General features: G+C 37.1%; 1 protein-coding gene across 1 annotated transcript in view; it reads left to right on the forward strand.

Moving 5' to 3' along the window:
- GBE1 (1,4-alpha-glucan branching enzyme 1) overlaps positions 1–14,335 on the forward strand; it is a 265,131-nt gene that overhangs the window by 196,995 nt on the left and 53,801 nt on the right. The window contains exon 12 of the mRNA XM_070488680.1: positions 1,828–1,999. Within this exon, the coding sequence (XP_070344781.1) occupies positions 1,828–1,999 (172 nt within the window). The remainder of the gene's footprint in view (positions 1–1,827; positions 2,000–14,335) is intronic.

Raw genomic sequence — 14,335 nt, forward strand, 5'->3', positions numbered from 1 at the left:
AAGGAGGAAAAAAGGCCATTTAGTTATTTAAAGCCATATTAATCCTCATAACCATAAATAACATAAAATGTACTCTTTATACCTTAAAAAAGAACTAATAAAAATTTTGAAATTATTTGCAGTATGTGTATTAATAAAATTGAAGCTCAAACAATAAACTTCTCTGTTATTTCAACAGAAATTGGCCATTTAAGGTAAACAGGTGGTGTTTCATGTGTCTCCTCTAACTATTAGGAAAGTCTAAGCAGGGCTGGCCGGTGGCATAGTGGTTAAGGTCACACTTTCCCCTTCGGCAGCCCAGGATTCACCAGTTTGGATCCCGGATGCTGTGCACACGCATCCCTGTGTCTGTTCCTCTTGTAAGGACACCACTCATTGGCTTAGGGCCTCACTCCTATAAGCTCATTTAACCTTGATCACCTCTTTAAAGGCCCCGTCTCCAAGTACAGTCACATTAGGAGTTAGGGCTTCAACGTAAGTATTAAAATAAGTCAGAGAACGAAGATGCTGCTTTGATAAAGCAAAAAAATTTGAAGTCAAGTAATATAGATGACAATTACCACCTAATCAAGCTCTGGGAATTCTTCTGGCAGAAACTATATTCTGAGCCAGTTCTTTCTTGGCCCTCAGAATGAGGACAAGACCCACAGAATGAGTAGATCATCTTGTAACAGTATTTTTGTTTAAAAGTCATTTAAATCAAAATAGGGATTATAATAGGTTTGTAAGTAAAAATATTTTTCTAAAAGTGAAAATAATTGTAATAGAGTAATGAGATTATGGTTTAATCTCGATTATATGTTTCACTATATATAATTTTTTGTCAGTGAAGAATACCTCACATAAATTAGCTGTTAGTAACCGTGAATAATTTAGATTGTTAAGAAGCCTCTCTTCTGCTACTCAGGGTCTTTCTGAGTTACCTGCCCCATTTATCAATTATTATATTTTCATATAAAACAAACTAACTTTAGATTAAATGACAAGTACAATGAGAAAGCAAATTTTGCATTTAAAAAAAGTTGTCATCCCTCTGCTGAAGGGGAAGAGAGTCCACTATAATATGTTTCTATGTATATTTTATATATAAAATACATCTACATCTATAAATACGTATACATGTAAGTACATACACATAAGTCTAAATACATATACATATAAATAAGTTTTTAGAAACTCTTCCATTCTTTCAAAACAAAATCATGGTATGCAAACTGCTTTAAAATCTGTTTAGTGTTCTCAACATTACAATAAATGTTTATTACAATTTCAGAAAATTTAAGCATCAGCTCAGGTACAACCAATATTCAGGTAGCTTCTCATGAGTTTTTCACCAAGCTCTTTTCAAAATGAAAATCAGTCTTGGGGCCGGCCTGGTGCCAGAGAACTTAAGTTCACACACTCTGCTTCAGTGGCCCGGGGTTCGCTGGTTCTGATCCCAGGTACTGACCTTGCACCATTTGTCAAGCCATACTGTAGTAGGCATCCCACATATAAAGTAGAGGGAGATGGGCATGGATGTTAGCTTAGGGCCAATCTTCCTCAGCAAAAATAGAGGAGGATTGGTGGCAGATGTTAGCTCAGGGCTAATCTTTCTCAAAAAAATAAATAAATAAAATAAAAATCAGTCTTGAAAACAGATGTGTTGATCTCTAACGTATTTTACCAGCTGACCTTCAGTATAGAAAGTAACTAATGGAAACTACGTGAAATTAATCCTAATGCACACAGTTTTCCACCCTGTGTAATCATGTGTTATTCTCCTGTAGATCACAGCTTCTTAGTAGCTATTCTTTGCATTTATCTCAGTGACTTTTATTTCTGTAGGCACTCGTTGGGGATAAGTCACTGGCATTTTGGTTGATGGATGCCGAAATGTATACCAACATGAGTGTTCTGACCCCTTTTACTCCAGTTATTGATCGTGGAATACAGCTTCACAAAATGATTCGACTCATTACTCACGCACTCGGTGGAGAGGGCTATCTCAATTTCATGGGTAAGTATGAGTGGAACACATATCCAGTCATTTAAAATGCTAACTAATATTACATGTGACATATATAATGTGGAATATTTTGATTTGGCTGTTCAGATTTAAAATAGAAAATTACTTTATTCCTTTAATATACTGTCATGTATAAACTGCAAAACTTAAATTATTCTAGGATTACTGTTATACTAATACATGATGCAAAAATAGTCTAATAGCTGCTCTTTTTAATATTATCAACCAATGGGTGAACTATTTTTAGAACTTAGAATTATTATTCTTCATTTAATCATTCTGAGTTTATTTTATTACTGCAGTGTTTGCACATTAAACATGAGAAAGTTGTAATTGTCATGTCATAACATATTAAGTTAATATTGTTGGTCTTCTTTGAGGTACTTGTCCTCAGTATATTTGTATAATAAATATGAAAACCAAGGTCCAGGATGTTGTGACAGGCAAAAAAGTTATTTATTTTTAAAAAATAGGAAAAATATGAATATTCAAAGGTCCTTGTTGTCTGAAAGATCTTGAATGATACATATAGAAATGAACTAATACAGTTTTTCTGTTCTATTTGGTCAACAACGACCATTTAAACATTTGAGTTTTAGGAGATTTCACCAGCTTTTAGACTAGAGAGAGACAGAAAGACTGGGAAATTCATATGGGAGGCTGACTTATTTTTCTATAATAAAAGCCTTAGAGCTTCAGATTAATTCATTTCTATCTGGAAGTTTTTATAAAGCATCTCAGATTGGACTTTTAAAAGCCTTTCTTGTCTGCCAACTTGAGGTTAGGAAGCCAAGCCCAAGAGACCGTAGACCAGATTGCACCTGTGTGGCCTTTGCCTGTATTCCTCTCCTCTCAGGATCACCAAAATTGTTAATGTTCCTAACCTGCCAGGAGGTGACCTTCCTGACCTGGAAGACTACACTGTCCAGGCCAAGAGTCAGGCCAGATTTTCAAGGTGGACTCTATAGACATGGTATCCATAAGTAAAATCACCCTCAGCTCCTTAAAAGCAGCTGGTCCTCCTTGATGCAATGTGCGTCATGCACAAGAATGGCCATTACTGCACAATCTGTTTATGCGATCATATCCTGATAAAAAGGTGGAGTCTGTGAACCTATGTAAATAACTGTGCCACCACGCGAAGTAAGGAGAACTGAGGGTTTAGTGAGACATTTTTAAATGTTTTATTTCATTTACAAAACTGAAGTTTATTAAATTGTTACAGTCTAGATACCTTGAAAAGAAAAATGAAAGAGCTTCCTTATATATGTGGAAACTGAAAACAGTTTTCCAAGCAGAGAACCAAAATAAAATAAGACCTCTAAGTTCATGCAGTCAGTCCTATGTCACTAATTCTTGAAGTCTCCTCCATCGGAGAATTCTGGGAATCCTGACTCAGTTTACTGTTTTGGTCTGGAAGTTGAGTAGGCGCTGTCAGCTCAGAAGCCTGTACCAACAAGTCCAGTGTCAGGAGTCTGAAGTACCTAAGTGTCCTTTTCCTGAGACTCTCCTTCTTTGTTGAAGACAGTTCTAGCCTGTAGCGTATAACAGAACCTCCAGGCAAGCGTCAGAGTAAAACAAAGCTATATGCAGAGGACAGAGACCTAATGGCCCTAGGTAATTGAATATTGATAACTTTCAAATAAGGCAAGTGTGAGTCTTGGTCAGTATTTTCCCTGAGGGTAAAAACAGCATGGACAGCTAGGACATTAACAAATCTCCAGTAACATCATAAACTTTGTGAAATATTTATATTGCTATCACCTGAACTATATATATTCAGCCTAAGGCAGGCTGAGCATCTGTTCTGTTCTGAAGACTTTTCCCGTGGAACTTTCAATAGTAACACAATAAATAAATGTAATTATTTCTAGCATCTCTTTCTATAAGGTCTGTAAATTGACAATATTGGTGGTTTCGAATATAATTTTGAGATTATTCTTTGATGTAGGACTAAGAGATCTTTTGAATTTTATTCTTGCTTTTGTCCTTGAAACAAATGGCTTCTAATGTTTAACTCCTATATAGTACCTTTTTTAAATCCTTTCTGTCTTGATATCTTATCTACATCAAGCATTTCTCTGCTAATTTTAAAATCGGTAATCTCCAGATGGCTATATAATTTCTGATTATTGATGTTGTTTTATAAAATATAATCTTTCTCCATGAGCTAGGATGACTAAATACTTTTTTTTCCATTTTCTGATCGTGTCACTGTCGTACTTAATGGCTTCAATGACTAAGTGTCCTCCAGGTGACCTGTAAGCCTCACGTGAATGGGTCTCCCCAGGGTCTCCTGGTTGATTGCTCTGCTCCAGCCAAGCAAGCCTTCTTTCAGTTCATTGAACATACCAACCCCCTTCCACTCTGAACTCCATACATTTTGTTTTCTCCCCTCTTGGAATCATCCCACTCAAACGCCCCCTCCCTTACCTGACCAATTCCTTTACCTCAATCTCATTTCCTTAGGGAAGCCTTTCCAAAGCTCAAACCACACTGGATTTCCCTGTTATACATTTTTATGTCACTCTCTACTTACCTTTCATGGCACTTGACAAAATTGCACTTGAAAAAATATTAAATACACAACTTCCTTGATAAATTTAAAACTCCATGAGAATAGAGGTCATCTGTATTTTATTCACTCTTATATCTCCAGGAACTAGTAGCAACTAGCATTGTATCTAGCCCATTACAAGGCTGTCACATTTTTCTGAAAAAGGATATCAGATATCTACATATTTAATATATGTGTAGATTTATATATAATATTACCTTGTAATATTTTTAGCAGTAGTTCATTAGCTGCAATCACCAGTTGTAGTTTTAAGCAAAGTAATTTTTTTCAAGTAGCAAGTAAGAAATTAATGTTTTCAAAGATCCATTTAAGAAATTCTTCAAGACTATGGAGCAACTTGATTGTTTCCTCATGTTTTAGGCATTTTTAAACTTGTTAGCTTTCTGGAATTTTATTTTTATTTCCCTCTAGTAGAGAAAGAATGAGTTAAAATAAGTAAGAAAATGACACATTTTTGTCATTTTTCTTTAAAACCTGTTCCCATAAATTCGTTTGTTAGGCATGTAGATATGTGTTCTATTTATCAAAAATCATTAAGATCAATATGGAGTTTCTCAGAATGAAACCAGTTTGGCTGACTTGTTTTGTTTGTTTTTGTCTTATAGACTCCTAATTTTGAGTTTGAAAAAGAATTCTTTCACTCTGGTTAAAGCGAGAAATATTTGCTATGACTTTTTTGATTTCCTAGGCTATTTTAGTTGGTTATGAATAAATACTTTTATATTTCCTGTTCTAGCATATAGTCGTGAAAGACTCAAATATAGAAGAGGAGAGAGCAAGATTATATTTTTATGTCACTGATCATAAGAGAGTTAAAATAATAAATATTAATAAAAGTACATTTATAATGATGTAGCGTTTTATACTTTCTAAAACACTTTCATATGTATCATCTAACTTAATCTTGATATAGATATATTTTTTATAGTATGTCTTAGTTCAAAAGAAACCTGGATGAAAGTTAGCAGAGTACTAAGGTGTGCTAGGTAGATGTTCAAGTCCCATTTTGCTGAGACGGCAACTTGGAGAAGTAAAGGGACATGCTCGATGTTGTACAGCAGAAAACGACAGCAGCTTGTTGGTTGTCTCTTTCTTCTGATTTCCAATTTGAGAAAATTACCAAAAAAATAATTCTTAGATCAATATGTAAGTTAGCCGCCAAAGTATAATTGACGAGTATCTTTTAGGGAAAAGGCAGAACTTGGTGGTTACAAAGAGTCTCTGGGTGGGAATCCAAGCTTTCCACTGTGTGACCTCCGTGAGATGCACCGTCACGCTGTGCCTTCGCTCGCTCGGTGGTGAAATGGGGCAGCGCCTGTTTCTGAGGCTGTTCTGAGGGTGAAGTGATTTAATGCGTTTATGAGACTCAGAATATTGCCAGGCACGTAGCTCGTAGTTAACTTTTATTTAAATTTAAGTTTAGTTTAAAATTAAATTAACGTTTCGATTTTTAATATTGTTAGTTATTCCATTAAATATTTGGGTCCTGAGTGCTGATGTTCCAACTCCATCTGAGTGTTTCTTTGGAATCTTTAATATAAAAATTTCTTAAAATGTTTAATTCACTTCCTCCTTAAAACGGCAGTAAGGATAATAATTCTTAGTTAGAAATCAAATGACATTTCCCAGTTGATGTTATGTGGTAAATTAAGCCATTTCTGCAGTCAATCTCTCACTAAGAGTAAATATTACTTTTTTTGTTGTTAATTCATAGTGACCTTTACTGAATGTTGCTGCTAAAACACCTTACTTAGCTTTATGTATGAGGAGGTCTGACAATTGCCTCAACTCATTTTTATTTCTAGGATGAGCCAAAATCATATTGATCAGTTAGCATTTATTATGTATCTATTATATGGTGTCTGTGTGTGAGTCTGTGTGAGCACTGGATAAAACTTAATATGTTTTTCTGGCGTACATGTGCACAGAATTTCTACAGACACAGAGAGAGAGAGAGAGAAGGCAGATTGATTTAAGTCAGGTTCAATTTGAAAAGTTAGTGTATTTGAGATATACGTCAATTTAAACTACAAATTTAATATATTCATAACACATTCTAGAATGTGTGTTAACACAATTTATAAAATTCTTTCATGCTTCAGACGTTTCTGTGTATCTACTACGTACCAAGTATTGCTAAGTGCTGGATATTCCAAGGTGAAAAATAGTTCTTGCCCTCAGGGTCCAAAACCCCAAAGGGAATACCAACAAGCAAGCTGACGAGTGTCCTTATACTGGTACATGCACTAACTGCAGTGACAGAGATGAGCACAGATGTGATGTAAATGTGTAGGAAACTGGGCTAGGAGACTGTTGGTGGAATTTATGAGCTGCTTCAGCCAGACAAACTCAGAATAGAAAGGCACAAGAAAACCATGCAACAAAATCACTGAAAGTCTGAGTAGGACATAGGACTGAAGCAATGGGGAGAGATTAAAGTCATCTGGGGGTATTAAACTGCAAATAAATGAAAAAACTGGGGCCTAAGGAAATCAATTTAGAGATCATTCACTGACTAGCAAGTTTAATGAAAGAATGTGGTTTTCAGTCACTTTAAATCACTTTAAAATATCATGAACTCTTTAGTAAGAAAGACCTGTCATTGATAGTTGAATGACTTTATGTTTATTTTTTTCTCTATTTATAATACAACTGAAAGGGTCCAGATTAGAAAAGTAAGATGTGTGATTGTTGATAATCTGTATGGATATGTCTTTGATATTTTTTATAATCATTGATTATTTAAGAATTTTAATGGTTAAAAATAAAAATAAATATAAAATGAAAAACGTCTGCTTTACACAAAGGATGACCTCAGTAAATATGTTAACTGCCTGTAGATAAACTGCTAGAGCAATTCCAAGGAGAAGAAAATGGGGACAGGGATATCTTGTGCCAGTTTTCTGGTGGTTATCTGATTATCATGGGAGAGCTACCCTTTCCTGATCCAGTCAGCTGAGGCAGAGGGAGAAGTCACATGGCTGCATCATGTGACTCGTGGGGAATTGTAAAGAGGTGTGGTCAGGGGCTGGCCTGTGGCCGAGTGGTTAAGTTCACGGGCTCCACTTCAGTGGCCTGGGATGTGCTAGTTGGGATCCTGGGTGCGGACCCACACCCTGCTCATCAAGCCATGCTGCGGCGGCATCCCACAGAGAAGAATTAGAATGACTTATGTAGTGGGGCTTTGGGGAGAAAAAAAAGAGGAAGATTGGCAACAGATGTTAGCTCAGGGTCAATCTTCCTCACCAAAAAGCATTTAAAAAAAAGGCATTAAAAAAAAAAAGAGGTGTGATCAGGCAGGTAAATAGGCTGCTATGTCCAGTGATCACAATACTAGGAAAAAAACACCAATAGTGATACTGCAGTATGAGTTCTATATAATACCAAAATAATGGCATCAGTAGTATTTTTCTATTCAAGACTATTTAGAATTCTAGAAAAAGACACTAGAACTTAATTCATTTAAAATATAAACATCTACGAACTTATTTTAAAATATCAAGTAAAGCATAAATTAAAATCTAAGCATTAAGCATATCTTGCTGATTTAAAATCTTGGTAAAGTAGAATGCATTTTTTTTTTAAAGATTGTATTTTTTTCCTTTTTCTCCCCAAAGCCCCCCAGTACATAGTTGTATATTCTTCGTTGTGGGTCCTTCTAGTTGTGGCATGTGGGATGCTGCCTCAGCGTGGTTTGATGAGCAGTGCCGTGTCCATGCCCAGGATTCGAACCAATGAAACACTGGGCCGCCTGCAGTGGAGCGCGCGAACTTAACCACTCGGCCACGGGGTCAGCCCCAAGTAGAATGCGTTTTTAAGAATCAGCTATCCAAACAAAATGATGAAAATTTAATCGTAAATTTGAAAAGGAAATAATATTATTTAATAGTTTTTTAGATGTGACTTCAAAAATCAGTTGCATTAAAATGTTGTCATCATTGAGTTGCAAGTTGGTTTTTGTAAAAACTTTTCTGGCTTTTCAGAAAGCTTTTTGTAACCCTCTCCTAGACTACACAGTGGTAAGGAGAAAGTTATACTGGACAGCTAAGTCTAAGTATTTTCTTCATTTTCACATAATCAAGTGTCTTATCTAATAACTTTAAGAAAAGTCTTTTTCAACAACTTTTGGGTGTTTTTTTGGTAGAGACTGCAATCTTATTAAGAGCTTTCTGCCAGTTTTGTTTTCAAAGGAAGTTGTTTGGTTTTCCCCCTTGATTTGACTTTATCTTCTTTATTTTCATCATATATAGATAGAGATTCAAATGCAGATGAGCTGAATCACTTTTCATACTGTCTTGTTCATATTCCACTTGTTCAGAGAAGCTTTGAAGTAAAGTAAGAATTATTCTTGCAACAGAAGCTTTGCTTTCTCGGTCATCGTTCTCTTCTTCCTCTTGGGGATTACGGTGTTATAGAAGAATATTTTCTAAATGAGTACACCTTCATTCGACTTAAAATTTTAATGCTGCATGTAACTCTCTGGATATGTCTCAAAACATAAATGTCTCAAAACATAAAACATTTGAAAAATACTGAACTAGCAGAGTTAAGTCAACAAAACGAGCGATGTTTCACTGCTATAATATAGCACAGTAGTCCAGAAAACTGAAAACTCATGTCGTCGTCATAAAACGTGCACTCCCCATGACATCAGATGTTCATGCACAAACTGAAATGTCAGAAATAATCTAGAATCAATGGGACTCATTGATTTCTTTGCTCATTCATTCATCCAAGTTAAACTCATTGTTTCCATGTCAGTTTCTGGATACAGGTGCAAGTTGGTTTTAAGTGGAGTTATGCGAAGGCGAAGAAGTTCGTCCTTGATAGCTTTTATATTCTCAGTGAGGTCATCATTTGAGAGTGGAAGGAGCAAGTGACTTTGAGGAAAAAATAGAAGTACGAAATAGACATCTCCAGGTGTGATAATATTAGAGAACCATAGCAGGATATCTAGCTAATAATGCATGCTCATTTGAGATTTGCAATCAAAACTGTGAGTTGAATCAGCACCTTGGTTTTGTGACTTTTTTCTTAGAAGGCCGTGATTGATAAGGGTTGGAGTTTTGTCAGGCATCTGTCAAAAAGAGGGAAGAGTTTTGAAAGTATTAGAAAATACCTGTTATAATAGAGAACCAATAAATCACTGGTTCTCAAAATTGCACATTGGAATGACCTGGGGAGTTCCAAAGAATACTAGAAATTGTGATTGAATTGTCTTGGCTGTAGCCTGGGCTTTAGAATTTTTAAAAGATTCACAGATGATTCTTAAGACTAGGAAGCAAAAAGAGAATTCCAGGAGGATGTAAAAGATACAGGAAAGTTCTCTGGTTATAGAATAGAAATCGTAGAGGACCCAGCAGGAGGACGTAAGAGAAAGAGAAGGGCAGTTGGGATGGGTTATGGTCTGTGCAGTTCAACAGTCAATGAATGACCAGGAAGCTGGACATCCCATAGCAAAGATGGCGAGCAAGAACGGGGCTGCTCCCGAGTTTTCGTGGCTGCTATTGAGAAGCTTTCTCAAATATATTTTCATCAATAGATAAAATTTAAATTGGAAGCCTTCTCTGCTTTTCTTGTATTGTCTTCTCTATTTATAAACAAACTAAAATCATGACAACAGAGAGCAAACTATGTTTTGTTCAGAATGAGTGTCATCTGATACGTGTACGTACATTTTTGCTCCTTTCTTGTTTAGGAATCTCATTACCATGATGTTATTCTAGTTTCTGTAATGAGTGATACCTGTGGAGAAGGAGGCATAATTACAAACTGACAATTTTCTCTCTCAGCAGTATTATGAAATTTCCATTACTAAATTTGAAGGATTTTTCTCAATACGATTATATTGTATTTTGACATTTGAAATTCTGTGGGACATTCGTTAATGAATATGTTCTCTTCTCCCTAAAGCCACAGGGAAAGCTGGATGGATTTCGTCCTCAGAGTCAGTCTGCATTTTGTGATGCCCACATTATACTTCAGTGTAAAGTGTGTGATCTTACTTCAAATCTTCCATCTGTGATTGTTTAGTGTCAAACTTGTAAATTCTTTTTTTCTGATAGATATGAATACAATGAAAATTTAAATGTCTTCCTGCTAAGTGCTGGAATTGAAGCAGTTTATAGGAAGACAAAATACACTCTCCCGAACAGTAGGAGTGCTAATTTTTGGCATTTTCTCTTAGCTTGTTGAGGCAAGTTTACTGACTGTAACATGACTATAGAAGTCTATAAAACTGAGCTGTGAAAGACAGCAAAATTCTCAATATGAGCAGTTATAAATGGCTTGGAGCCCTGTTAAAATGCTCAGAGACACAAGTAGCATCTATTTTAAATGGTGTAGACTGAAGAGTAATGGCCCTGATTGGATTCACGGCACCCTGATAACCAATTTTAGCCGGCATTTAATGAGAACGTACCACGAGTCTAACGTTGCGCTGTGAATTAAGGAAGTGCTGCTGGAATTGCCTGAGGAGCTTTAAAATCCTGGATCCTTGGCCCACACCAGCCGTTCAGCCAGAGTCGCTGAGCCTGAGGCTCTAGCAGGGGTAGTTTTTAAAAATCTCACCAAGTGATTTTAATTTGTGGAGACACAACACAGAGATCCACTGATGGAGGGAAATGGAAAAATGAGGGTTGGGCCAGAGACAGGTCCAGACTGTGCCAGAATCATGGGCAGCTGATGGAATCGCCTCTCCCTCTCCCCACATAGTTTAAAAACCCTCCTCCGTACTGGAAATGTTCTTTCTGCCAGGTTAATTTTCACAAAAGAGCCTCCACATCCTTGCTGATGATCATAATCGAGGAGAAGGGTCACTTTAGAGAAACTTCATCTTTTCTGATGTAACTTTCTCACTTTTTTCTTTAGCCCACTCATGTGGACCAAATTGAATACGTCACACTTTTTACAAATAGGAAAAGGGGCTACCAGTAATCGGCATGTTGAGAGAAATGAAGAAGCAACTGAACCTAACTGTCTGCCCTTAATTCTTTCTGCGTTGGTCTCGGTAGGATACTTGCATGGTCCCTGCATTTCTTCTCTTGGGATGTGTGTGGATGTCAATGGGTGTCGATGGGTTGTGTTAATGACTCCTCCTGACCTACTCTTCAGCTGGGCTCGCGTCCTACTGAAGTTCCGGAGAAAAAGAGCAATAGGATGAGACCCACGGCAGCCCTAGTCTTCGTCCGTCTAAGCAGGGTCTACTGCTCTCTGGTCTTTTGCCTCTAAGCCTTTTACACCAGAAACAGGAACTTTTCTCTTTGATTTGTCTCTATGAAACCCTGTCAGAAAGTGGAGATATTAATTATTACTATTGGTTCAATCATTTCTTTTCATTAGAGAGACTTGTGAGGAAAATAAAATCATTTTCCTTTGCAGGACGTGCTAACCAGTGGAATATTGTCTCTCAAGTGTTATGAATTTTAAACCCAAACCTACCATCTAGGGCATTGAGTTTTCTCCTAGAGAAAGTACATCATCATGTTATCATGAAGAAATAAAGTTCCCAGGCCTGACCCAGTGGCGCAGCGGTTAAGTTTGCGCATTCCCCTTCAGCTGCCCGGGGTTCCCTGGTTCGCATCCCGGGTGCAGACATGGCACTGCTTGGCAAGCCATGCTGTGGCAGGCGTCCCGCATATGAAGTAGAGAAAGGTGGGCATGGATATTAGCTCAGGGCCAGTGTTCCTCAGAAAGTAGAGGACGATTGGCAGCAGTTAGCTCAGGGCTAATCTTCCTCAAAAAGAAGAAAGAAAGAAAGTTCCCTTGCATGGGAAAGCACTTGTTTTTCTTTTCATCTCTATCTCCTCAAAGTGAGATAATCACAAATAGGAATTTCAGCTTGGAGGCTGCATAGCAGATTTCCTAATAGAACAAAACAGTAAATAGGCCTAGATCTTAGAATAAGTCCCAGTGAAAAGAGCACAATTGTTTCTAAAATTAATATCTGAATTCTTTGCTCTTAGGCTACTACACATACAGAGTGTATATACATAGTACATACATAAAAATAGATATACTATGTATATTTTATATTTGTATATTTTGTATATTACATAATATACAATTTTATATATACATATACCACTGAATGGACTCACATAGCCCTGGATTAGAAGCAGATCCACAGTATATAATCCTCTCCAGCTCCATTGGTGAGCTGTGGATGGGTGAGTTTGCAGAATGAAGGTACTGTGTACTTCAACATTATTTAGAAATATAGAAATTTCGTCAAGCCTTCTTTATTACTTTATTACCTTGCATTTTGAAAGAACTTCAAAGCTTCACTTCATGAGCTTCAGTGTCCTACAGAACATTCCTCTAAATCCAAGGAGTCGGCTAGGTGTAGGATTCTCTATCAAATTGCTCATCTTCCTAAGGAGGGAAAAATAGGATATTATTCTAGGAGATGTGAGTAAAGATAAATTAATATACAATGGGCAGTGTACTAGCCCTAAATTCCTAATTTAGTGTTATATCTTCAGTTAAGCCTCCCCTTGATCCAATCCCACAGACCCACCGGAATGGTAACTTCACCTTATTGGTGTACTCTGCCTAAACGAGATGCCAATAAATGAATAGCGTCCCCCTCACCCCCACCCATCCCATGGTATGACTTTTCGTCATGCTTCACGATATTTCTGCTGTGTTAGACCCTTGAGTCATTTCTTATCTTCTAATTCTCTCCTCTTCAGTTTTGTTATGTAGTAAGTATTGTTATTTTGCTCGCAGTCTCTTAGAACTTTCTGGAGGCTTCTACAGGTTCTAGAAACCCACAGATCTTCCTTCAAAAGAGAAGTGATCAGAGCGAGAGTTTATTTTAGCTCAAAGGCTGAATGGCTGACTCTTCCAGTGTTGTTCAAGCAGGCTGTAAAGATCCTTATAACCATAGGATGCAAATGTGATTGGTTATATATTGCTAGACCTGGTGAGTTGTATGGCTCTCATCTCTTGGAATGTGGTCATGAGTGCTCTAAACATGAAAAATCTGCTCTGACAGCCTTTCTACTGAGTAACTCGCCAACAGGAGACTAGGAATTTAGAAGATGAATTTCTCTGCCTCTAAAACTTTCTATCATTATCTGAGTCTCACCCCTCCACCCAGCTCATGCCCCCAAACAAAGCAGGAGGGTGAACTAAACACACTAATTTCAGTTAATGGTGGAGAGATATTTTCTAAGTTCTTTGGAAAATAAAATAATTTTTCTTTTTCCTTTCTCACTAGAGAGACATAGGTTTCTCTGTGGGAATATATTTTCATTGAGGGGTTGGGGGGATGCAGATTCTTTGGTGACTTGTCTTACTTTGCCAGTCTTTGAGCATGCTATTCTAAAGTAGCTACAGTATCTTGGACATCTACCCTGAGTAAGGCAGTGCGCCACGTGCCTTACATCTGATATCTCATTCAACCTGAGTTACAACCCCGAGAGGCAGGAGTGATTACTTTCATTCACACATGAGGGAAACGGAAGGTTAAGTGGCTTGTTCAGATTAATACAGAAGCCAGAATTTGAACTCAGATCTATCTGCCTCCAAAACACTTTACCCCATATAAGCCAATTTTATTATTTTACCTGAAATGAATGCAAAGATGGACAGTGGTGTCAGCAAATCTGTTAACTACAGACATCCCTCCAGAGGAGATGAATCAAAGAGAGAAAACAGCAAACCGAATTTCGTACAGTGTGGTAAGCTATGAAACCGGCAGATTCCTACTTTCAAGGGAGAAAGTAACATTTCCAAATTTTGAG

This window comes from Equus asinus, chromosome 18, assembly GCF_041296235.1.
Source record: "Equus asinus isolate D_3611 breed Donkey chromosome 18, EquAss-T2T_v2, whole genome shotgun sequence".
Classification (NCBI taxonomy): Eukaryota; Metazoa; Chordata; class Mammalia; order Perissodactyla; family Equidae; genus Equus; species Equus asinus.